Consider the following 21,991-nt stretch of genomic DNA (forward strand, 5'->3'; position numbering starts at 1 on the left):
TTAGCTTAATCAGGCAGGAACAAATTCATTTAAAATGTGTGTATCATCTTCTTAAAAGATGGTCAGATTCGTATGTTTGTTATTTTAATCGTGCATTTTTGAAAGTAATTTTCACGTATTCAGGATGAAACAAAAACACATTATGATAAATTCATTTCTTCAATGAAAACACCTACTTTTTGTTATATGAAAGGCCACATCGAAATTCATTTAAAACTCACGCATCGTCTTTTTAAAAACCCTCAAATTCGTAACATTTATTTCAATCGCGCATTTTTAAAACTAATTGTCACATACACAGGGTGATTCAAAAACAAATTACTATAACTTACCTACTTTTTCTTATACAGGGTATCCCATGACTAGACAAACATCGACTAGTAGTGAGTTTCTTAGTCAACTTTATGTCGAAAATATCATACATATATCCAAAACTTAAAAACCTAATATTGAACGCAAACTCGGGAGAAATCACAATATTGTATGCTGTAGTGAACGAACAGGTTGCCACGGAAACATGGGTAACTTAAATGGCCAACGGGAATAAAGACTTTATATCCCGCAAGTTTCTCATTCTGCCCGCTAACGCTATATAATATGATCCTTATTTCGCCTTAGTGAACAAACTGAAATATTAGTTCATTTTAGCACAAGGTTAATTCCAAAAATATTAAAAATTAGTTTCTTATTTGAATCTTTAATTGCCGATAATTCCTTTAATATTGAATTGTGGACGTATACGTATAAGATATTTTCGACCTGAAACTGACTATATAAGGAATTTACCCTTAGTCTATGTCTGTTGGGTTATGAAAGATCCTGAATATATTTTCAAACTCTATGCAAAATTCTGATGATATTGCGTAATTCAAACCTTCAAAAATGCTAAATAATTATTGTGACTGATTCCATACGTACTCACTTCTTCTATTTAAGTTTCATGTCAATTATATCATTTTTTAATTTTAAAAACTAATGAATGAGCACATTTAAGACGCGAGTTTTATTCACAATTTTATTCAATTTTGAATATGTTGTGATAAATTTCTATAACGTTCGATTCTGGAAAATGTAATGAGTTTTATTATATACTACCAGTGGTATCCCTGAATAAATTTTTTTATCAGCAGTGAATACAACGTTATTTGAAATGTTGACACGCGTTGAATAATTGACTGAAAATACACCAAAATTGAATAAAAAATCCTAATTTTTTCGTCTCTATTTAATTATACCTTAACTTCTGTTGGCACATCTCACATTGTGTTTTTAACGAGCTTTTATAGCTTGATCTTAGCCTTCGATTCGCAATTTATGAATCTTTTATCGCTGGTCTCTGTTTATGTATGGAATTTATGTCTTTCGGAAGGGAAAGAAAAAAGCAACACATTAAGCAGGGGTGGAACATTATCAAATGATCTTCACTGAAAGCTAACAGGAATTTTTTTGAGAAATGAGAATATTGAGAATTAGGTCATAAATGATTGATCTTTTGGATGGTTGACTCTTTGGCGTTTTTGTCTGGTTTTGAAAACTATTTATTTATTTTGAAAATCACACAATTTTTTTTAAGGATCGAACGATACCATTAATTTTCAATTTCCACTCTCTTTTTTACCTTTAATAAGTTCTTTTACTGCTTTTCTTGTGACCTAAAATTGAATACTACAAAACTTTCCCCAACATAAAATTTGTCTAAATTATAGCAAAATTTATCTTTTACGAAATTGAACGTAAACTGAGCGCTTCAACTTACTATTCTGTTCAGGATTAGTCTCGTCCCCCTCATCCCCCGAGCTGCCCTTGGAGGAAGTGGCCTGATGTAGCATCTTCTCGTGAGAGCGACGTATCGCCGTCTCCTGGGGCGTCGCGACGACACCGTTTTCTGGACGGATCATCGCGGACTGTGCCAAGTTCGGATCAGCGGAGGGCCAGTTGAACTTGTCGGCCCGTGAGTGACGTAGGCGCGACGCCGGCTCCCTATTGGCCAGATTCACGGTCGTCGGCGGCGTCCCTAGAACGCCTGGCGTCGGAACGTGCACCGGGTCGTTTCCTGCACGTGATACCCTCCTTGCAATCTGTTGAAGAGGCATTGTTTCCAGGATGGGTTTTGTTTGGCGAGATTTGGCGAGCTATTGAGCCTCTAATTTGAGATTTTTTAGTCCAATCAATCAATTTGCAGTGAACTTGCATCAGATATGTGGGGAAAACTCGTTGAAATTCGAATGATTATTCTAACAAACAAAAAAATGTTGCACAAAAGGCACTGTGGTCTCTACAATACATCTCTTAATAAGAACTGCATTTTTTTTTGTTGAGTGTACACAACTAACACGTCAAAAATATCTTAGAAGAACTTATAAAGTCTTCTATTAAATAAATCAATTAAATTCAAGTTACTGAACATCTTCGAATATGATATGAGTGAGAAACATACAGAATTGTTAACTAACAGGAACTAAACTGCACGACAAATTTAAAATAAGCTCAATCCTCAATGGATCATTTTTCCAGAGCTTTGAGCGTTACACAATTTCGTTTTTCAATGTCTGTTAATACTGCCTCAGCATTAACAACAGCTTTAAAGGCTTCATCCGCCCCAGAAGCTCGGTTTTTATCTAGATGCAATTGTAATGCAATTTCCCGGTAAGACTTCTTTATTTCACTGTCTATGAAGTAAATTGATGATGGAGATGATTGTAAAACCATAAAAAAACAAAATTATTAATTAATTAACAAGAAAAATTCCAAGGGCACCACAAAGTGGGGTGTTGATATATTTATTGGAAATAAAGAAAACCTCAACAAATAAAAAGGCAAGTGAAAGCAACAAAGATGAATCATTAAAGTGTATTGAAGTCGAAAAGAAAAACATTAAAGAGAGGAATTACGAAAAGGTTCACAAGTTCCTATATAAGTCAAGAGGTTGCCCCTTCTTTCACTCCCTTTTGACCTGTTCAGAGGATGAAGGATCGTTTACTCCAACTTTTAATATATGTAACCTTCGATTTTATTAATTTGTTGGCCCTAATTTGATTGACCCCTTAATTTTTTTTATCTAAAATTATTAATTGAATTTTTATGAATATAAATAACTTGGCTTCTATGATTTTCTACAAATTTGAAAAACTTTTAACTAAGTTTTCAAAGTTTTGAAAATCTTTGAAAACTAGATATGACATTTTAATATTATCCATAAGAATCAGTGGCGTAGATGTGTCGCTTCTCAGAGCTTCTATGGATTTCCACAATTTTAAGTACGACGGCTTTTTTCTAGGCGTTTTCACTGTTTTAACCCCTGTCGATACGATCCTACATTTATTGGTCTTTACTTTTAAATTGTGTTCTGCACGTCCCTGTGTTAATTAGTTTCCAATGCACATTTTTCAAATCACATACAACCCTTACGGCGTTTAATATACAATAAATCATGAACATATCATAGTATTTTCAGACCCAGCAATTTTCCGAAATTATTTCCTTCTTGATTTATTAGTCGGTTGCCGTGACACAGTAATGAATAAAAACAAGAAATTCTTTTATTACTGCTGTCGACGTTTCTACCTATATTTCAATTCATCCTCAGGGCATTTTTTTTTATCATTTGTGTGTCAATTATTCGTATATTATCGGAATCAAAAGGATTTTAGGATTAGCGCTTAAAGTACCTTCAGTTCGACTCTATGTTTATTATATTCACTTAAGTACAAGATTTTCAGGGCACTAAAAATATTTGGCGTGCCAACTCCCAACAATTTTCCCTTCCATTTGCCTGATGGCTCGTTCTTTCTAGAAGGAAATTGTGACCTATACTTACCCTCCCGGTATTCAAACGCACGTTTCCCATTCTTTTCAAATTACAGATAGGATTCATTAGCCAGGAAGGGATTCAGGAGTAAGTGCGCTTCCGCACGCAGCCCCGAACTGGTTTTCTGCTGTTCCTTCTCATCGTTGCAAAAATTGTAGTAATTTTAAAGTGATTTAAGTGGGTACTTTGTGTTGCAGCCTTTAAAGTATGACCCATTTCTTTGTCGAAAGCTCTTCGCAATTTATCTGAGAATTGTGAAAAATGGAGCTTCTGCATCAGTTGACACTTTGATATTCGAAATTTTTCATCAATTTAAATATCTCGTCATATAAAGAATATTAATGATGACGCGAGGAAGCCCGGCAAGCTTCAATTCGATCAACATTACTTAACGTTTATTGATATTAATTAACGCCCATTGAGCTTAAGCTCTTTGGCTCTCGGTTCTACGCAGCACTACCCAAAGTCCAATTTCATTGAATTCCGATTTCTAAGAGAACACAACTCAGTCATTTGTCTTCTGAGCTAATTTCATACTATTATTGATCCAGGATCGGGGCCTCTAAACGATACACGTAGCAACTTTGCAAATTTAACAAATTCTCCTCCTGCAACTACGTCCTTCCTAGTTATCAAACTTCCGGCGAAATAATGCCACAAAGGAATGCGGCAATAATTAGGCCACGATTGGTTTCGTGAAGCGATAATTTTTCCCCAAGTTCTCGGTTGTCATCGGCATTATTCCTGGAACCTAGATCCAAGTCGATTTGAGCACATTGTCTGGAGCGAGATAAAACGTGAACAGTTGGAACTCCCCCACCACTCAACCTTGAACTAATTCCAGATCCCGTAGAGCCAGATCCCGGAAACGGTCGACCTACTTCATGGCGTCACACTTATGTAGGTATCGGTTTTTAAGATTCTGTGGGACTTCGCTTTTGGACCAGTTGGGACTTGAGATTCAAATAGGTCGAAAATGTAGAGATTTTTTTCAATTAAAATGTTTATTTTGACGAAAATATCAAGATAAACTTAACGGGGCATATCACACTATATGTAGCCGCTGTTGACAAATACGTCACGAAAACGGATATTTAAAATTCCCCCACAGCAATATTCAAATTGGAATCCAATTTCCTCAATCCGTTTGTTCAGTTTATATCAATTTAAATGGGGGTATTTAGCTCATAAATTTTCAGCAATATCCACTGTTTATCTATTCCGAAATATTCCCGATTCCCAAACGGCGAATTAACCGTAGCCTCGACCTATTTAGAGGAGGGTTCCCTGCAAAATTCCGCGCTCCTGCATCGATTGAACTTGACCCTCAACCTTGGTGGAAAAGGCTTTCTCTCGCACGGGCAAACTTTACGCGGAGTTTCCCCGGCGGCAGCCTGTTGTGATCCCTGCAAACAGGTGAGGCGCTGTTGTCGGCGCTTTTAAGTATATGTTATCTATTTATACAGGGTGCTGTGTATATATATATACAGGGTGCTCTTTTCTGTTTCCCAACCATGTTTATACCGGCAACTATAAAAGATACGAGGTCGGTTGAATTGAGACAGAGTCGCGCAATTTGAAGTTCGAGAATATGCCGTTGTAAAATTTGCAAAATCCAGATGATTTTCGGAGGTATTCGAAAAAAAAACGATATTTTGCAAAAACTTTTTCTGTTCTACAACGTAGCGATGTCCTGTGTAATTGCAATCCGCCATTTTGATTTTCGGTAACCGTCGACTTCATTTTTTCTTATTACGCTTTACTTCGGAATGAGTGGCGTCTAGAAAGACGACAACCGACTTAAAATTATTTTCCGTTTCTCCATAGAAATTTCACCATCACAGAAATAACAAAATTAGTTAAAACAATTTCATAAGTGCGGTGCAAATTTGCTGGAAAGAGGCATCTCGGTGGGCCACTCAACGCCGTTGAGGCGAATATTAAAGTGAAAACAAACCGGGAACAAACGGGAATGCTAAAAAAAAAACAAATAACTTGCCCCTAAAGTATTTAATTAGAAAGGCAGTTCCAGAAGTTGTTCATGTAAGCATCAAGAATTCAAAGTTAGTTCAGACATTCAAATTTAACGTAATCACTCTTCAAGACCATGTAACGGAACTTGTAAAGTAAACCAAAAAAATTAAGAATTTTTCGTATTTTTCAACAGTCAAAGTCCTTTGATATCGTAGCAAACCAGGCTCAAACGACCCTGAAAATGGATCAACATCTTAATTTAAGTGTTTGAATGGGTAACGCAGTCCATTACGACTGTGGCATGAGCTTCATCTACTGGGAGGATTTTAATATTATTTTACATCACTGAAGTGATTTGAGCCACTGGAATTTCCACGTTGGACTGGGAGATTCCAGCTGGATCATTATTTTTAGCATGGCTCAAATTTGTTTAATACGTCATACCGTTTTGGAAACGGGTACGCAAGCGCGAATTTTAATCGTTGTCAATCATCATGGCGTTCCACAGCCATATTCGGCAAAAATGCGAAGATAATTCAACGTTTAGAGACGATACACAAAACCTCAATTGTTCTAAAAAATGGCTCAAATCTTTAATAGAAAAGTCTGTGTTTCATACTAATGGATTTAAGATATTTAGAAATGGTGTCGATGCACCACTCAACGCCGTTGAGAAGAATATTAAAATGAAGGGAAACAGGAAAGTGAAACAAACGAACATGCACAATAAAGTAACAGATAACTCACCCTTGAAGCACTTAATTGCGAATTTCATTCCAGGAGTAATTCGTGGACGCATTAGGAACCCAAGGTTAGTTCAGGTTAATTGAAGTTCGTCATCATGTAACGGAACCATTCACGAAAACTAGAAAAATAAACTATTTTTCATGCTCTGTACTAATCAATCTGTACTAATCTGTACTAATCTTTGGTATCACCGCAGACCGAACTCAGCTAACGCCGAATATGGATCAACATCTTAACTTACCTGTCTGAATAGGTGACACAGTCCATTATTACTGCACCGTTCCCTTTATGTAATGGAAGAATTTTAATATTATTTTCTGTACACAAAGAAATGAGCGCGTTTTACAACGTCGTCATAAAATTGAATTCGGTACCTGCGCCCCTGACCTGGATTCGAGCAACTGGAATTTTTCCGTTCAATTCGGAATTGCTTGCTCGATTATCATTTTCAGCATTGCCGAGAGATGTTTGAGACGTCACACTGCTTTGAAGCCGTAAAAACGCTCAATTGTTTTCAATCATGGCGTTTCAGAGCCACCCTCGGCAAAAATGCCAAAATAATCCAATGTGTGCAGATACTACAGAATACACTTCACGTATTTACTTTTATGCCCTAACTCTATTGCTAAAGGAGATAGCTGTACACTGCTGGGATGTTCTGTATAAATGGAGCTATAATTACATTTAAAATAAAATCTACCCGAAAGCGTCACTTACACAACTTGTCCCAGCAGTGCATAGTTATCCCCTTTAGCATTAAAGCTAGAGCATAAAGTTAAATACATAAGGTGTAGATCAAAGTGCTGTGTATGCTTTAAAATTCCATCAAAATATCCAGTGGGTCTCATGTGGAAAGTATCTTTCACCACTTGTTGCGAAACTTTTCTTATTGCGTCCGATTCGATCATTAGGAGTCTTGGGTCACCAGCAATGAGACACTGTTGAGATACCCTGTATATTACACGTAGAAAATAAAAAAATAAATTTCAATTTGAAAGTAGGCTCTGAAATTTCACTACTGGTTGAAATAAGTCGGGTGCCCACGTACCTTTTCAAAAGTTTACTTCAATACCGCGGATTCTATGTAAGGTATTCGGAAGCTGAAATATAGCAATCTTGCAAAAAAAAGGTGTCCACACAGAATCAACCAGGAGCAACACTTGTCAGTGCCTGCATGTTCCCAAAGATTCTTTGATGTAATCACTGAGTCTGTTGCTTAACTATTCCCTTTTGCTCTATCTCCTTTTACATTCAACACCCTTACCGTTTCGGACAGTTCTTTATCACAAATTTAATAATAGTGAAAGTGTTCTCCATCAAAGTGCGTTTGAACTGAATACTTATTAGTGTGATAAACTTGTTACTGTAAATAGAGCAACTAAGTCAGGACATTTCAATATTACTTCCCCCCCTCCCGCGCATGCCGCTAATGAAATTCAAACTGAAGATCGCTCCTCTCTTATCAATATAGGCAGGGTTCCCACGTACTTACTTATATTCCATATCAGCTCCCTTGATTTTTATAAAAATAATTGTTGATTCAATTTGCGGTCTGGCAACACCGGTAAAAAGGGATTTCGGGAAGGGCAAAGGGACGAAGGAAGGGGACACTGTTGCGTCTCTTTGTAAGTTATCGGCTGTTATTATTGGGATGTTTTTGCGCCGCTCGTGTGGCTCTCCAAACTCCATGTCTCTATTATTATCGACGGCCAATTTAGGCTATAATAGGTTTAAAAACGACGACCTTGTTAAAACGAAAAAAGAGATAATAGCCTTTTTATATCAGCACAATCGATTTCCCCATGTTCTATTTACAGGAACCTACAACGAAAATTTGACTGCATACAAGCAGCTTTATTTTAATACACATTGAAGTAATTGAAACTTTCCCTTTGCCAAAACTTTCTTCAGTTATATATTGATGTCTTCTCAGAATGTTCATGTTATTAAATTTATTAATATCACAAAAAATGTTATTGGGGCTGGAAATAGAGAATTTCCCACTGAAAGGCCACGTTCCCATACACGTGCATCGCTGATGTCAGAGTAAATTGAAAGTAGGTGAACGATATTGAGATTAAACACACAATTAATATGGCACCCTATACATATAGGCCCCGTGATCTCGACGTGCACTTTCCAATAGGTACGTGGGAACCCGACTTATCCTAACAAGGTTTCATTGAATTCCACTTGCTAACATTTAATCTGTATGTAAACGATAGCAAAGATTTTTCACAAACTGGACAAGTTAAAAGGTTGAGACACTTACGTTGACTCTTTAAACTGGTCGTAAAACACTTGAATTTGGTCTGCTGTCCAAAAAAGAATCAAAAACATTGTTTGTACAAGCCTGGAATTTAGAGTTTTTTTATTCTCCCTCTGTAGGGCCTACTGTTTTTAATGGAACACTGGAATTTCTGGAAATTCATTTCAGAGAACGCTGTTACAAAAGAGGAATTTCGATTTTTTTTTTTAATACCATCAGTATAAACAGGGTGTCCCACTAAGGTGTTCACGGAGGCTAACTCAGTAACTATTAGTCTTAGAGAAAATGTGTAAAGATAATGTGTATTTTTCGAACACTATTAACTAAAAATTTTTTCACTTATACAGGGTACACCATAAAGCTTGTACAACGTGAAACTTCGTTATTTTAAATGGAACCCCCTAGTTTTCTTGCCATTTTCGAATTTCTCGTTAAATGTTAAGGTCAGTTTATATAAGGTGTCTTATGTTTAAAATTTACCACTTTCGAGTTATGTCGGAAAATGAGAAAATTTTGATAGCTGCACGCTCCTATGGAAATCGGTATTGTGTCCTAACTGCTGCGAATTTCAGAATTGATTTTCTGGGACTTCAAGAGAACCTAACAAGCTACGTTTTGGCGTATCTCAATTTTAGAAAAACTCTTTCACAACCTTCGAAATATGCCTTCGAAATTGCATGACTTTAAACCCTCATAACTTCCTTACTTCAAATGAAACCCTCCCAATTTTATTGCTCAGTGTGTTTCCTTTAATGATAACGCGTAAGTTTTATTAAGCATGTTTTAGATATATGTATCTCTAATAGTTTTCGAGATATTTTGACTTTATTGAGATTGCGAGTAAATTCAATTTACCTATGAATGGCAATTTTAAGTTAGCCCTGAAATAAATTACATTAAAAATCCAATTTGGTTATGTCAGGCGATCTAGCTGGCCAATTAATAGCCCCGCCCCTTCCTACCCACTTAATTCAAAAATGCCATTTAAATATTCCCTTACTGAACGACTAAAGTGTGGCGGAGCACCATCTAATTGCAGTCACATGAGTCTAATAGTTTCTACTGGTAGTTCTTCTAAAGAGTCCTTAAAATCATTTTGCGAAAATGATAAAAATGTATTTCCGCTGATAGAATTTTCGAAGAGACAGGGACCTATTATTTTAATTCCAAGAACACCCGCCCATACGTTCAATGTCAACGGGTTAATGATCTACGGGTAAAAAAATGGGGATTTTCATTATTATAATAATGAAAATTATGCTTATTTACAAATCCGTTGCTGTGAAAAGTTGCTTCGTCGGTAAACAAAACCGCATTAAAAAAGTTTGGATTTCGCTGATTCTCTTCTATGGCCCAATTGCAAACATTTAATCGACTAACAAAATTATTATTATTAAGTTCTTGAAATAACTGAATATGGTATGGATGAAATTTAATATTTTTTGTTATTCCATTTGTGGTAGACTTGGAAATACCAGTTTCCAACTCCAGGCGTCGGCATGAATTATGAGGGTTCTCAACTAAACTTTGAAGGACTAAAAGTTCGTTCTTTTCATTTGAAACGTTTTTCTTTCTTTTATTTTCCTCCATATAATCCACATTTCCGGTTCTCTCAAATCATTCTTTGAGCTTCTTAAAAGTTTAAACTTGAGGTAGTGATTGTTTGATATTTGGATATTTTTGTACGTATATCCTACTTGCCAATACGCTATTTCCGTCACTAGCTCCACGTGCATAGACCACTTGAATTAACTAATTTTTAGGAAAAATCATATTTTTAATCAATAAATAATCTCTAATCAACTTATTAAGCCAAAACATCAACTGATTCATTCAAAATTACAGAAATGACTCACTATTTGTTTGGGTAAATTGAGATAGTCATTTGCTACTAATAAGAAATGTAATTTATTTTAGGGCTAACTTAAAATTGCCATTCATAAGTAAATTGAATTTACTCGCAATCTCAATAAAGTCAAAATATCTCGAAAACTATTAGAGATACATATATCTAAAACATGCTTAATAAAACTTACGCGTTATCATTAAAGGAAACACACTGAGCAATAAAATTGGGAGGGTTTCATTTGAAGTAAGGAAGTTATGAGGGTTTAAAGTCATGCAATTTCGAAGGCATATTTCGAGAGTTATGGTAGAGTTTTCCTAAAATTCAGACATCGAAACGTAGCTTATTAGGTCCTCTTGAAGCCCCAGAAAATCAATTCTGAAATTCGCAGCATTTAGGACATAACACCGATTTCCATAGAAGCGTGCAGCTATCAAAATTTTCTCATTTTCCGACATAATTTGAAAGTGGTAAATTTTAAACATAAGACACCTTACATAAACTGACCTTAACATTTAACGAGAAATTCGAAAATGGCAAGAAAACTAGGGGGTTCCATTTAAAATAACGAAGTTTCACATTGTACAAGTTTTATTGTGTACCCTGTATAAGCAAAAATATTTTTAGTTAATGGTGTTCGAAAAATACACATTATCTTTACACATTTTCTCTAAGACTAATAGTTATTGAGTTATACTCCGCGAACACCTTAGTAGCACACCCTGCATGTATTCTTCAGACAGAAGGTTAGAGAAGAGAGAAGATTCCCAGAATAGATCAATACAAGTAGTCCACAAATTCACCTCCTATTTCAATTTCCTCAATATCTGGATTCTCCACCAGCAAGTTGGGAGAGCAGAGAGTATTTTTCCTACTACGATTAGAGATTTTTTCACCTACCATCTTCTGACAGAAAATTTTATCTCTAAAAACTAGAATATTCTGGAAATTCGCTTCAGAATTCCTCAGTACAAAGCACTACAAAGATTTTTCTTTTATTTACATATCATCAGTGTATATCTGGGTTCTCCACAGAGAAGCTGGTAGGAGAGATAGTCTTCGAATTTTTACCCAGAGTTCTGCCCGAAGGTTCTACGTCGGCATAGTATACACAAGACTGCACTGAAAATGCTCTTCAAGCTAATAAAAACTTCAATGCAAGCACCTCGTAATTTCTTCCCTAATTAATTTTTTTTTCTCCAGAAGAGAATTCTCCAGGAAAAAGCTACAAGAACACAGAATGTTTCTGATTTTTTGGTCTTCTTCTCAGAGCGACTATGATCCTAGAAATAAGAAAATTCTGCAAATGAACTTTAAAAAACCTCAATACAAGCACGTCGAATACTCTCTTGTTATTTCAATTAAATTAGTACCTGGATTGTCCAAAGTAAAGCTGAGAATAAAGAGAAGACTTAATAATTTTTATCCAGACTTCAAAGAGAAGGTTTTGTTCATAAAGGAAAAAAGTGGCACTGGAAATTAACTTCAGAAGACCTAAATCCGGGGACTGAGAAGGTTTCTCCTGCAATTCAATTTATTAAGTATATTGGGATTCTTCAAATTCCAATACAACACTGGGAGAAGCTTTCCCCTGAGGAAACGTGATTTCCGAATTTGTATCCAGGCTTTTAAGGTTAGTGGCATTGGAAAACGATCTCAGAAGACCTCGGTAGAACCTTCCATGTTTTTTAACAGGAAAATAAACCTCTTAATAGAAGAACTAATTTCCAGTTAGCGAACCCTCGCGTTCAACATAATATAATAATTGCTCCTCCCTTAAGAAACTCCCAGTAAAAGCTTTTCACGTTTATAGCAGCCAACAGGTGCACAAAGCCCCTTGCATAATGAAGGTATTTTTTCGGGCTAAATTGGTTTCTGTTTTCGAGACGAGACGTGGAATCTTGCTGGCTTATTATTAGAATATTATATCTCTTTGAAAGGAGGGTTTTTTATTGGGAGATGGTAATTACAATACAAAGCCGAAAAGACATCCTTAACAATCTCCATTCCTAATCTACAAAGGGGAATATAGAGTGTATAGCTCTAACACCAGAGCGGCTCATAGAACCTTTAGATTGGATGAAAATTTTAACAAAGAAACAGACTCTCACAAGTATTCTACTCATAATCTCAGCTCATCATAAATAAAGTGTCCTATATCATGAGTGGCACTTCCTTGATTATATTTAATATACATTTATGAGATATAGATGCTTGAGAATTTTGCATAAATAAGTGAGCTCTTCTGATTGGTCATAGTTTGTTTATCTAGTTATTAATCCATATCTCCAAAATATAATTTCGGTTAAAATGAGTGTATAAAAACTATTCGGAAGAAAGTTAAATGCTCATACCTGCGTCTTCAACCAATTAAGTTTCATTACATTTACATAAATTTCAATTAAATTACATCAAATTAAATTAAATTAGATCAACTTAAATTAAAAATGAAAGCAGTGGCTGCTATAGTATTTTTAGCTGTCTTCAGCATCGCGCAGGGTGAGTTAAACCTTCCCATTGTACTCAATTCTCAGTCGCATTTGCTCAGTAAAATATATGCTTTAATTCTTATAAAACAGCAATACCTCTAACCCTATCGACCTTTCAGGCACTAACGACACGGACCTCGTGTATGAATACGTGGATTGTGCCCTTTGGGCAGCGGAAAATGGTATAGAGGGATTGATTCCGGTGCATAATCCCCTGCATATCAGAGATATTGTAGTCAATACGTCTTTTTTAGGATTCGAGTATGTAAAATATTGTATATAGAAAACACACACGAACCGTTGAGTAACACTAAGCACCAGTGAAGTGTTTGCTTTGATAGCTTCACGTGGAACTTTATCAGAACACACATTTAAAGTTTTTAAGTTGTTTTCCGCATGAGACATAAAGCGCAGAAACATTCAGTCTAATTTGATAAATACCGTAAATTTCCAGCATTTACTTGGGAATAACCAACAACTACCTCTATAACCTCATGGATTTGGAGTTGAAGAAGGTGGATGTGACTTCATACACGGACCCCAATGGCCTCAATATCGACTATGACATTTACTGGCCAGTGCTCAATTTCACTGGGAACTACAATTATTCGCTTGAGTCTATTCACGGAAGCGGTAGCTATAAGTAGACATTCTAATCACCTCTGGTGATGGTGATAATAAAAAAAATCATTTTAGCATTGTTTTGGACCATACAAACTTCTTTGGGATCTTCAACCTTACAAAGGGGGGGCAAGAAGACCAGGGGATCAAGCCAGAAGTGACGAATTTTACCCTTGGGGTTAGTGTGACGGACGTTGAAGTAGGTTTCGTGTTTTGTGGTCCTACAATTTGAAACAACTGATCTGCTTTCAGGCTTCAATTCCAGAAGCCGATATCTTCACGAACGACCTCATCGAGATTGCCTTCTACTTCCTGATGAATCACGTACCAAGCGGGGTGGGAGATTTTATAAAGACCCAGAGGTTTAACGAGTTTTGGATCGGTCATCCTGAACGTATACATGAGGTGACCGACTGGTGTGCCAATAATCCTCGACCTTCATCGTAAAGAGGAAGATGAGCTTAAACACCTTTTTGAATTTAAAAAAAAATGAAATTTGACCCTGGAACCATATTTTAAACCATCACTTGAAACTTTAAAGTTATCTTTTATTTAATTGCTTCAATTATCTCCCTTATTATGTGATTTGTTATGTATAACTATTTCTCAATTTCAAATTAAAGTGATTTGAGTCATAAAGTGCATTTATAAATCCACTTGAACCTTAATATCAAACCACTTGAATTTATTGCTATGAACAATTGCGCTTTTACTAGACTTTGCGCTAGATGTGTAAGTCACCGTCTTAATCTGCTCATGAGTTTCAACGAGAACCTCAATTTAAACTACAACTTCAGCTTTATTTAAACTGCAAGTCAAATATCAATTTGTCCCTTATTTAAATTAAACTTATCTGAAACCTCCAATTCATCGTCAATTTAAACCATCTTATGTTAAGCACAACTCAAACTTTTTTCAATTCCAAATTGCATCTCAACTTAAGCCTCAATTTCGACTGAATAGAAACTTTATTTTCAGCGAGAAATAGTTCGGAATTTTTAGTATTCATGCAAAAGTAGTTGCTATGAATATGAAATGAATAATAAAACTAAAAAACGGAAATTTGCCTGCACAATTGCTGTAATAATCAATTGCAACCAATAGAATTGCCGCAAAACAGATTTCCTTGCAAATTTCCACTTTGTAATTTTATCACTCACTTCATATTCATTGTACCAACTTCTGCGTAAGCGTTAAAAATTCCAAACTTAAACTCAATTTCGTCGAATGGCCCTGAAACGTCGGGACAAATTTTATGAAAGCCTTCACTATGCCAGATTTAAAAAAGCGTCGAAAGCATTTGCTACAACCGAACTTACTTCACCAGTGCAGAAAAGAAACGTTACTGCGCTCAGTGCGGAAACAGTTATTTACATAACAAACGAAAGTGTGTTTTATGAGTTACGGACATAATTTTCTCCTGGTCACGGACCACATGCAAAAAAAGTCTAGAAATCGAACCTAAATCGCTGTCACAAGTTAAGTTTAACCCGCACGTAAACCAATCTAGAACCTCAAGTTAACTGTCTATTTAAAAAATGATTTAAATTGAATTTTTTTAATTTAAAATTGTATTTTAATTTAATTTTCAATTGAACCACAGGCGCAAGCAAATGTGGGTGGTCAAATAAAACAGAATAAGTGGAACGTCCTTCCATTTTCTCATCTTTTATAAGGAGGGCTGAAATTTCCCATTATGAAACAGACTAATTTTGCATCTTATAATATTAATAAAAAAATTAAAATGCGTGAAATAAAAAAATACTATTATCTCATCTCTCTAAATGCCGTTCTCAAATAAGGCAACAATAACGTGCGAAAAAGCACGGATTTTGTAATTTATAAACATGTTTACCAAAGATTTCTAAGTATCTAAGAGTTGATCTGGAAATTTCCAGATTATTTGAATATAAAATAAGCAAAAGTAGAATTTTCATTAAACAAATGTTTTTCTGTTGCTTTTCATATGAATTTTAACTGGGTGTCTACGTATTGAAACCAGATATCGAAGTAATTTTTACAATTTCCATAAATTAATATTTAAATTACAAGGTTGGCTATATTAATACCGGTACTACCAGTTACTTGCTTTCATTGTTCCATGCGATTTCAGTGAGTTAACATTCACTCTTTTTTAGCTTCTGGGAATGATTCTTAACAAATAAAAAACAACTTTTGTGTCCATGAATGTGTTAGATTTTTTGGTTACTTCAAGGTTTCAACAAACTTTAAGGTAAATACCCCCAGTTTTAATTCTAGCTTATAAAAGTTCACAGTTTATGTTCCGTGTACCTGCACCTACTTCTCTGTTGTATATAAATAGAGATATAAAAGAAATACAGACTTATTCATGGTTTTAAATGTATATCTCTGAGGAGGAAGATTCTGAGATCTACAAGTTTTTATATTAAACACTTCATTAGTAGGCTAGAAAATATGCAAAATATGTATAATTATATATGCACATAATTAAAAATGAAACTAACTGTGGACAATATGGTGACCACAACTTGACTGTTTTGCTACACACAAATATTGATTTGCCATGAACAACTGTGCAAAATTTAATCTTTAATTCCAGTTTAGAGAAAAACCTCCGCACAAAGAAAGGCAGCAGGCGAGGAAACTCCGGTAACAGAAAAGAGTTGCAAGTGCTCACTCAAATTCACCACGTTCCCTAAAAAACTCACTTTGATCGAGCTTAGAATTCTGAAATACTCACAAAAACCAAACATCAAAATGGTACAAGACGTTGGAGCCAGGTTTGACTCGATACGATCAGCAGCTTCTGCGACAAACAATGCAAAGTAAGCAAAATAGTTACATGCAGAGGGATGACAACAATCCCTCACTATTTTTAATACCTGATCTTGTTTTTTTTAGAACAAAAGCTACAATAGTAGAAACGGGCTTGAAATATCAGAATAAGCCCAAAAACGAATCTTCTCCTAAGACAATAAGTTCTCAATATGGTGCATGGGGGGCTAAGTTCAAAAACAACAAAAATTTTGTTGACCTGCATACATGCTAAACAATAATTTATCTATTATATTCACTTATTTTAAGTCTGGAAAACAAAAATTAATCCAGAGTCAGGAAAATGAAAAATTTAAATAATAAAATATTCCTTTATTGGCCACACTCAACATACTTCAAACTATGTATTAATCACACTGTAATAGGTATATGAAATATATATTTACCTTCTTAACATTGTTTGTTCTTTATTTTGCTGAACTTTTTGTACTATCTTGCACTTATTGCCATAAGTTTTGAGGTAGGACTGCTAGTTCAGGACGTGTTAGCATTAGCAGCAGTGTGCACAAAAACTGATTCATTGCCTATTTTGATCTTTGAACTATAATTTCATCTAAATTACAACTTGAAAAATTCACATAGACTTAAAAATTAACGTGTAGTATTGTAAGACCAGACCAGAATATGATCCAAAAAAATAATTGAGCACTGTTGAAAAGTTCTTTATCTCAATAAGGTATTGATTATTAAAAGAGAAAAACGAATTTTATTCTATGGACAAAAGCAGAAAATTGTAAATTTCGTTCAGCAATAAAGAACAAACTTACTACATATAATATCATTGGTACAGTTAAATAAACGCTAAAAATAAATAGGACAACAGTTCAGAATCTCTCCATACTCCTTGTATGTTTATACACCGCGTCCAATATATGCAGGAGGGCTAGTATGGAAATCTTGTAAATAGTAATAAATACACATTTGAATTTAAGTGAACAGGCCAGAGATAGCAGCACATTAAAGTTCCCACACATAAATGGAAATATTACATATGTAGAGTGATATTCAGAATAGTAGAAAATTATCAAAATGAATTGTCTTGTTTCTAACTTGACTGATTTAAAATTTTGTACTGGGACTTAGTAGTTTTGAAACTTTGGGGCCACGATGTCATAAATTTGGCATCAATAGACAATAAAAAAAAAGTCACTCGCCAACTTATCAAGAACTCTACCAACCAGTTAAGCTAAAAAAAACTATAACTTGAGTTAAGGGTAAAATTGGAATTAAATAGGGTAATAATTACCTTTTAAGAGATCCCGATACTAACCCACCTTACATTTGATGTAGTGTATACCCTGCAAGTATACAAAAAGACTACTTATCTGCTGCCTCGTTGTATGGTTTCATTATTTTTAATTTAAAAATTAAGTCTAAATGTCATCTCAATGGGTCATCTCTGAAATATCCGGAAGGAAGTGAAAATCGACAATTAATTAAACGTTAAATAATATCTTTCAAACTATATGTATTGCAAAAAAAACTTTAAAAATGTTGTTGATAGATATCTGCATAAATTTCCATAAGAACCAGCCGAACCTCAACCCCGCTCGTATGCTTCTCTTTTCGGCTGTTATGTCCCTACTTTTAGTTCACTGTTATGTTGAAAAGCTTTAAAAGAGTTGAATAAGTTCCGTAGGGCTCCAATAGTAGTATTGGTGTAGAAAATGAGAATAACAAGGATTATTTTGAAATATTGTGTTTTCAAAAGGAATAAAGTTTATAAGTGTAAATGTTACACATAAAACTGTCCCATAAATACATGTAAGACAAAAGTTTACGTTAAGTGCCGATGGTGAAAATGATTCTAAAGTGTCCAATGACAATAATAAGTACGGCTAGAATTACTCTAAAAACGATGTCATTGACTTTTGATTGATAGAAACCATAGATCCTTCATTAAATCTCAGTAATTAAATTATAAACCCTTCTACTTGCATATTGTCTTGCAGAAATGCTCGACCGCGAGAATACCAAGAACAGACTCATGAGTAAATTAGTTTTGTTTTTGTAGATACGCGTATTAGTAAAAAACAATACAAATTATACATTCCGTTTGCAGAAAAATATTGCAAATCAGCTTGGATGTGCAGTATATAGCAGCTTCTGCCATTGTCAATTACAGAACATCCCAAAGGGATCAAGTTCTTAATAATGATTCGTCCTAGTTTGAAATTTGTAATGAACTGTGCATAAAATTCTGCTCAACTTTGACCATTTAATTGAATTTGAATAAAAAAAGTTACCCACACAACGAGATAGAGATAATGGCCGCCCTGTATACACAAATACTGACCCAAATTGAAAAAAATACCTAAACCTAATTGAGAAAAGACGCACAGTTATTAATATACACATAATTCTCTAGTAAACGGGCATATAATTCCCGTCTCACTTTGGCAGTAAACTTATTGACGATGCAGAGAGAGGCTGCTATGGCAAATAAGACATTGTATAAAAGTACTATTTTGAAGTTGCCTAACCACTCTACGCTTCCAAAATCTCCCAAGAGATCAAAATTTGTTATTCCTGAAAAATAAATCGATATGAACATATCCCAATACATGAAAGATTAATTATCTACCTAAAGTCTTTGATAACAGCGGTAAAGCCGAGCTGATCATCAGCAATAATGCGCAGTTTGCTATCACAATGGTAAACGAGGTTTTTTTTGGCGTCGGCCTAATTCTTTGCATGAACGGCGTTGTGTACAGGCCGATAGAGGATGTAGCGATGAAGTACACTATTATCACGATTTCCAAGGCCGCTCCGAATGGTCCTAATTTGGACAATGAACTCACACCCAACGTAAATTGCTGGAAAGACGTAAGAAAAAATATTACAAGTTCTTGAATTGACCAATTCTTGACGCAACGTACCTTAGAACTACTTGGCAATGCTTTGATGCCTATCAACAGCGATAAAGTGTTTTGAATAACCAACAAAACAGCAATCCCTGTTAACCCGATTAATATCAGAATTGCAAGCGGGTAAACGATATTTCTAATAAAAGATGATGCCTTTCTCTGTTTGTCTGTAGATTAGTGAAAATAATCATTTTGTTATCAAAATCATTAGATTTGAACTCACCTAAAATCTTCCTCTTTTTTTCGACCTCTCTCAACTTTTCACTCAGGGTGCCCTGTAGCTCCCCGTTGCGCATTCGTATTCCAGTTTCAAATAATTTAGGTTCATCATACAGAATTGGTGCATTCCCATTAGATAAAGCAGCAGGATATGAATACCAATTTCCTTTAGAAAATTAGCACATTAAACCGCAGATTTTTTTGACAAAGTTCCGCCGTCTCACCATAATATTCCACCTGTTTAAGCCTTCGAACCAAACATTCCTCTTCAATCGCGCAAGCGCTGTATTCTTCATTTAAATCAAGAAGTATTTGTGGTTTTATTAAGAATTTGCCTACTACATCGAAAAGACGCACAAACCCTAAAGGAGTACACACTGAAAGTGTTGAGAAAAAAATGCAATTATTTAGTAATTGATATAAATCATTTTGATTATGAGTACCTAGCAGGACAAGTGCTCCAAGAAACGATATACAAGAGTACAAAAAAGGCAGGTATATCCACAAATCTAAACAAAAAAGAAAACTACCACTAAATTTTTACATTATCAGAACAAAACTTACTCAAAAAAGGAATCATCCTTGTCGTATGATCCTCACTGAATAGCGCTGATAAAACATATGTAATTCCTAACACTACAGTTGCAAACAATGCTAGAACTACAAATGTTTCATAAGTTCGTGCCCACAGCCCCTTGCGGTGACCAAAGAACCCTTCGGACTCAGTAAAGAGATAGGCAAATGGTAGTAAGACAAACATTGATAAATTTGACAACAGGAAAACACAATTCCAAAAACCTACAATTTAAGTGCAAATGAAAATTTAAGGAAGCGAGAAAGTTGTCTTTAACTACAAACCTTGAATTAAGGAAGAGTTAAGCCATTTAATATAATAACAGTCTGGATAATTAACTAGAACTTCATTGGATATGATTGAAATTGGGAGCAATAGCAATGAACCTATTGATACAGCTAAAGAGAAGGTGCATAACCAGGTGCTTATTCTGTACACGGCCACTTCATCTTCATCACCACTATAGTAATCATCCTTACCTGCAAAGAGGTTTAACCAAAAAATTTATTATTTCAATTTTTCACAGTGTTACATAAAATTTTCATTGCAAGGGAGCCGTAACAGTTTGTTAACGCTTCATTTACCTTTTCTTTTAAATCGACCTAATATGGCTGCACTTGCCAAATAGAGACCTAGGAACAGCAATAGAAATATCTGAAAAAAATAGTACTATTACAGTAACAGCTTTAATTTCAATATGATCAAACAGCACTATGTTGAGTATATTAAAACTATTTTTCTGATCTTTAATGTACTGCACAAAAGGCCTGGGGTTAATCTACACCCCTTCCCAAATTCATAAATTTTTCTATAAATTTGTAGTTGTGAAAGAAGTATTTTAAGATTCTATTTATTATCAAGCTCACTTCAACACATTTTTGGCAGTGGATAATCTTTTGTTTGCCCTCTTTTTTTAATAAGGATGTAGCTGTATGCTTGTGGAAGAACAGCTGCACTAGATAGTCAATACAAAGGAGTCCATAACCAAATAGAAACTACTAGGAAATGCATTTTTTGGATATTGCCTTCAACTTTGTCTAAAGGCACTATCATTGGCTATGATAGCTGGATTTTCAAAAACTCACAATTTGCTCTCGAACATTGTTGTGAAAGATTTGCTCATTTGAGTCGGATTCATATTTGGATTCACCCCCAAACTCATCTTCCATTATATGCATCACATATCACATAAGAGCTCCAAAAGGAATCCTGCTGGACATTTTGCTTCTGGTTGGATTTTTAGAACACAGTTCGGGACACAGCCACGTTTTGCTGAATGGATACCAAATATGCAATATGCAACTCCTTGATGACTGAAACAACTGGGCAAAAGTTTTAAATTTAACATGTATTGAAGCATATTTCATAAATATATGTTACCTTGGTTAAATCTCGTTTATGAAACAGGGCAAAATTACAATAATTATTGTAGCAGGAACTGTAGGCACTCAAAACAAAACACTGATTACGACATGGACGTAACGTGACACCTGTCAAATTGAATGTTTATCTCAACTGTCAAGCAGAATGGCAATGCCGCATTTTCTTAAACGGTCGAACCACCCTACTTGTTTTGTCTTCCATATGATCACTGAGAAATCGACAATTTAATAATAGTCAATATATTTAATGGAGAATTTTTGGATAAATGCTGCCTACTATATTCGAGTACAATACTTTTAATAAAATGAATCCTTTTTATTTTTGTCCCCAAAATCTCAATACCTCGTTTTAAACATAGTAGAAAGATTAAGCTTTTT

At 34.9% G+C, this 21,991-nt stretch overlaps 4 protein-coding genes across 4 annotated transcripts in view; 2 read left to right on the forward strand and 2 right to left on the reverse strand.

Annotated features, from left to right (window-relative positions):
* LOC136417353 (synaptotagmin-9-like) overlaps nucleotides 1–2,093 on the reverse strand; it is a 45,281-nt gene extending 43,188 nt beyond the window's left edge. The window contains exon 1 of the mRNA XM_066403024.1: nucleotides 1,757–2,093. Coding sequence (XP_066259121.1) covers nucleotides 1,757–2,093 — 337 coding nt within the window. The remainder of the gene's footprint in view (nucleotides 1–1,756) is intronic.
* A 10,891-nt stretch (nucleotides 2,094–12,984) lies between these two features.
* On the forward strand, nucleotides 12,985–14,353 carry LOC136417396 (uncharacterized). Its single transcript, XM_066403070.1, has 5 exons — nucleotides 12,985–13,143; nucleotides 13,253–13,394; nucleotides 13,588–13,776; nucleotides 13,830–13,953; nucleotides 14,007–14,353. Exons 1-5 carry the CDS (start codon nucleotides 13,092–13,094, stop codon nucleotides 14,199–14,201), a joined length of 702 nt encoding a protein of 233 aa, XP_066259167.1. The 5' UTR covers nucleotides 12,985–13,091; the 3' UTR covers nucleotides 14,202–14,353.
* Nucleotides 14,354–15,739: 1,386 nt separating this feature from the next.
* On the forward strand, nucleotides 15,740–16,967 carry LOC136417400 (uncharacterized). The gene is made up of 3 exons (XM_066403075.1): nucleotides 15,740–15,987; nucleotides 16,336–16,561; nucleotides 16,638–16,967. The coding sequence occupies exons 1-2, from the start codon at nucleotides 15,938–15,940 to the stop codon at nucleotides 16,433–16,435; spliced, it is 150 nt and encodes a 49-aa protein (XP_066259172.1). The 5' UTR covers nucleotides 15,740–15,937; the 3' UTR covers nucleotides 16,436–16,561; nucleotides 16,638–16,967.
* Nucleotides 16,863–21,697, reverse strand: lili (LMBR1-like protein). Its single transcript, XM_066403074.1, has 11 exons — nucleotides 21,612–21,697; nucleotides 21,317–21,553; nucleotides 20,816–20,885; nucleotides 20,516–20,710; nucleotides 20,222–20,455; nucleotides 20,101–20,166; nucleotides 19,882–20,034; nucleotides 19,662–19,823; nucleotides 19,451–19,605; nucleotides 19,156–19,387; nucleotides 16,863–19,100 (listed from the first exon to the last, which is right to left on the reverse strand). Exons 2-11 carry the CDS (start codon nucleotides 21,407–21,409, stop codon nucleotides 18,892–18,894), a joined length of 1,569 nt encoding a protein of 522 aa, XP_066259171.1. The 5' UTR covers nucleotides 21,410–21,553; nucleotides 21,612–21,697; the 3' UTR covers nucleotides 16,863–18,891.
* Nucleotides 21,698–21,991: the final 294 nt, after the last annotated feature.

The sequence above is a fragment of the Euwallacea similis genome, chromosome 28, assembly GCF_039881205.1.
Source record: "Euwallacea similis isolate ESF13 chromosome 28, ESF131.1, whole genome shotgun sequence".
In the NCBI taxonomy this organism is placed as follows: domain Eukaryota; kingdom Metazoa; phylum Arthropoda; class Insecta; order Coleoptera; family Curculionidae; genus Euwallacea; species Euwallacea similis.

Excerpts from the sequence above, each read along its gene's own strand:
- LOC136417400 (XM_066403075.1), top strand. The coding sequence starts at position 15,938 with ATGAATGTGTTAGATTTTTTGGTTACTTCAAGGTTTCAACAAACTTTA. Across the intron at positions 15,988-16,335 it reads AGGTTTCAACAAACTTTAAG|TTTAGAGAAAAACCTCCGCA; the intron begins GTAAATACCCCC and ends CTTTAATTCCAG.
- lili (XM_066403074.1), bottom strand. The coding sequence starts at position 21,409 with ATGCATATAATGGAAGATGAGTTTGGGGGTGAATCCAAATATGAATCC. Across the intron at positions 20,886-21,316 it reads ACAATGTTCGAGAGCAAATT|ATATTTCTATTGCTGTTCCT; the intron begins GTGAGTTTTTGA and ends TATTTTTTTCAG. Across the intron at positions 20,456-20,515 it reads TAACTCTTCCTTAATTCAAG|GTTTTTGGAATTGTGTTTTC; the intron begins GTTTGTAGTTAA and ends CTTAAATTGTAG.
- LOC136417396 (XM_066403070.1), top strand. The coding sequence starts at position 13,092 with ATGAAAGCAGTGGCTGCTATAGTATTTTTAGCTGTCTTCAGCATCGCG. Across the intron at positions 13,395-13,587 it reads ACGTCTTTTTTAGGATTCGA|CATTTACTTGGGAATAACCA; the intron begins GTATGTAAAATA and ends GTAAATTTCCAG. Across the intron at positions 13,777-13,829 it reads CACGGAAGCGGTAGCTATAA|CATTGTTTTGGACCATACAA; the intron begins GTAGACATTCTA and ends AAATCATTTTAG.